This window comes from Mandrillus leucophaeus, unplaced genomic scaffold (genome assembly GCF_000951045.1).
Source record: "Mandrillus leucophaeus isolate KB7577 unplaced genomic scaffold, Mleu.le_1.0 Scaffold407, whole genome shotgun sequence".
Lineage (NCBI taxonomy): Eukaryota > Metazoa > Chordata > Mammalia > Primates > Cercopithecidae > Mandrillus > Mandrillus leucophaeus.
The window spans coordinates 1,324,998-1,328,026 of NW_012104332.1; the positions used below are offsets into that span (position 1 = coordinate 1,324,998).

General features: G+C 31.7%; 1 protein-coding gene across 1 annotated transcript in view; it reads left to right on the forward strand.

Moving 5' to 3' along the window:
- Positions 1–3,029, forward strand: part of PAPD4 (PAP associated domain containing 4) — a 109,390-nt gene that overhangs the window by 58,504 nt on the left and 47,857 nt on the right. Inside the window, exons 8-9 of the mRNA XM_011992203.1 lie at positions 122–198; positions 567–695. Of these exons, the coding sequence (XP_011847593.1) occupies positions 122–198; positions 567–695 (206 nt within the window). The remainder of the gene's footprint in view (positions 1–121; positions 199–566; positions 696–3,029) is intronic.

The following is a 3,029-nucleotide window of genomic DNA, read 5'->3' on the forward strand; positions in this document are numbered from 1 at the left end:
TCTATGGCCTTTGGGCCCATGCTATTTTGCATCATGGGATGGATGAGCATTAATTTAGTTATTAGGAAGGAAGTGTTTTTGTTCTTCAGCTAAAGTTTATTGTTTTTTTTTTCTTAAATAGTTGTGTGGAGTTTGACCTGAATGTAAACAATGTTGTTGGAATAAGAAACACATTCCTTCTCAGAACTTATGCATACCGTAAGTTTGTGGTTTGTTTATAAAAAATTAGCCTCTTTTTTCTTTATTCATTTTTAAAGATGTTTGTCATAAATAGTGACATCCCTTTAGTTGTGTTTAAGTATATCTTATTTTATTTGTATATGTTGCTACACTAAAATCATATACTATCAGTTATAGGTGAATCAAGTGGCATTTTAATAATTGGTAATTTTTAAAAGGTAACTAAGGTGAGTTTTAGACATAAGACACATTTGTGGTGAATAGACACAGTGTTTAATGTACACAGAGACAGTGCTCTTTATTTTGGCATGGATCTGGGAAATAATGTAAACTTTCAAAGAAACTATAATGTCTCTTACCATGTTAAGTTTTAATTTTACTTTCAGTTGAAAATCGAGTTCGTCCGTTAGTGCTGGTGATTAAGAAGTGGGCAAGTCACCATCAGATAAATGATGCCAGTCGTGGTACTTTAAGCAGCTATAGTCTTGTATTGATGGTTTTGCACTATTTACAAAGTAAGTATAATGGGGTTTTACCCAATTTTTAAAAGTAAAAGACAGCTTTATTATGGTGTTTTCTCTGTTGACCCTATTTTCAAATAGTATTGTTTTAAAAGTTCTTTCTAGGGTCCACAAAGCACATTTCCTGTTTTGTTGTTTTGGACAAATGTTTTAAAAGTGTTATTCCTTGGAAAATATTAAGAAGTTTCACTGTTTTTTTACTTTTTGAAAGTTTTTTTATAGTCACTTTTGTTTTCAAAGAACTTTCACCACTGTATTGTGGACCCATTATCTTGAGGCAGACGAATGTTCAAAAGGTCTATAAAAGTTAGTTCAAGCACTGTTCATCATATTTTTAATTTTTAATTTGAGACAGGGATTAAATGATTTTCCTGTTGGTTAAAGAAACTTTTAATCTGAGTTGCCTTCCTCAACTAGATTTTATCTTTATAAGACTGTTGTATCAGATTGGCTCCCAAATTTTAAATTTTGTCTGGTTAGTCATTGTTTATAAGGCCATTCTGGTAAAAGCCATACTTTTGTCACATGCATAGTGACAAACAGTAATAAGCGAACACCTGTAATTTGGACCATTCATTAGATAAGTGTGAGAATTTTTATGGTATTGAAAATTTCCTAGAAGTATGGGACAGACTGACTAGATCTAATTGAAATCCTTACTTTCATATTTCTCAAAAATATCTTATGTATATAACAATCTAAGAAATAAACATTAAGCCACTTTATATTTTCTACTTAGTTGGACACCAAGAGTTGTTAAAAGATGGATACATCTACTGTTTTGTAGTTATTAGACCAGGAGACTGAGATGTTTAATGACTAACCAACTGAACATACGAATAAGTGGTGACATGAGGACCAAGTGAAAGACTTGGTGTGAATGTAGTAGAAGACCATTTGCCAGGATGTCTGGGGCTTGATCTGTTCTGGGTTGATGATATTTCCACAGTTAAGAGTCTCGGTTTCCAAAGATTACAATAATAGGAGAAAACATATTTTAGCATATATAATACTTATTTCTTCATTCCATGAATATGTATAGAATACCTACCAAGTAAATGTTAGGTATTCTAGGATCTGAGAATACAGCAGTGAACACAATACAAAAACAATTATCTTCTTCATGAAGCTTACATTTTTGACTTGTGAAATGTAACATTTTTGTAGCTGTTACCTACCAAAATATGAATTATTAAGCAACTCACAGATTACTAATAAAATGTAACATTTTTACCACCGTTGTGAGTTGAGCTGCTGATAGAGCACTGTCAACATGTGATATGCTCAGTAACAAATGAATTATTACAGTGTAGTCATTTAAAAAAGCCTGTTGAAAAATATCCTTTTGTTGTATTGTTTGATGCTTTTTGTATTTAGATTCTGAGAGAGATAACAGATAATATTAGCAGTTTTGTCAACAGCAGCTTAGTCTTGGAAAGTTGAGATGATTTGATGCCTTTACAGCTGTGTTTCTGTATTGAGGATACTGGGAACTGGGAAAAGAAGAAGACACCCTTTCCTTGTTATATAGATCAGAAATGGTTAGAGTTGGGGATTACAATTTTGTTAGCCCAGTTCCTGGTAGACTGGGCTTCTTTGGATAGGGATTGGAGGATGATACCTAAGTTGAGAATTTCTGTGTGATGAGCCACTTTTACTAATAGGAGGATAGATAGAACTGGTTGGGACAAAAACGAAGATTGTCCTACCAATGCCTTAAAAAAGAGCAGTTCAGAGGGAAGATTGGTTGTGAGGAATTCTCTATTTTGTTTCAGAATTATTATGTTTAAAATAATACTTAAAACATAGTGATATTAAAATAGTTATTTTACATTTTAAAATTCATTTTGAATAAGTTGTGCATATATCATAGAAAATCCTGAGAATATACTAAAGTGGACCAAAAAAAAAAATACATTGCCCATGTATTTTCACACCCAAAGATTGTTATTGTTAACATTCGTTTTATTTTTTTCTGGTTTTTGTTTTCTTTGCAAAGGTTTCAAAATGTTTAGCCAAACCTAAATGCGTAAATGTCAAGTTCAGGTCTTTTAATTCCAAAAGTTGGCGACAAATAAGTAACTGTAAATGGTGTGTGTTCTTTTTTCCTCTACAAAATCATGGTCTTCTTAAATAATGTTCTTACATTTTCTTTTACCTGTTCATTACATGATTCTCAGACTTTTAGATTTCAAGGAAGAGTAATGTCCAAAAAAAAAAAGAACCAAACTGGAGTTTTTATTTTGCTGTGTTAAGTATCAGAACCAAAAAACTGCTACCAATTACTACCATTACTTCATAAAAGATGGTGCATAAAATACCAAAAAA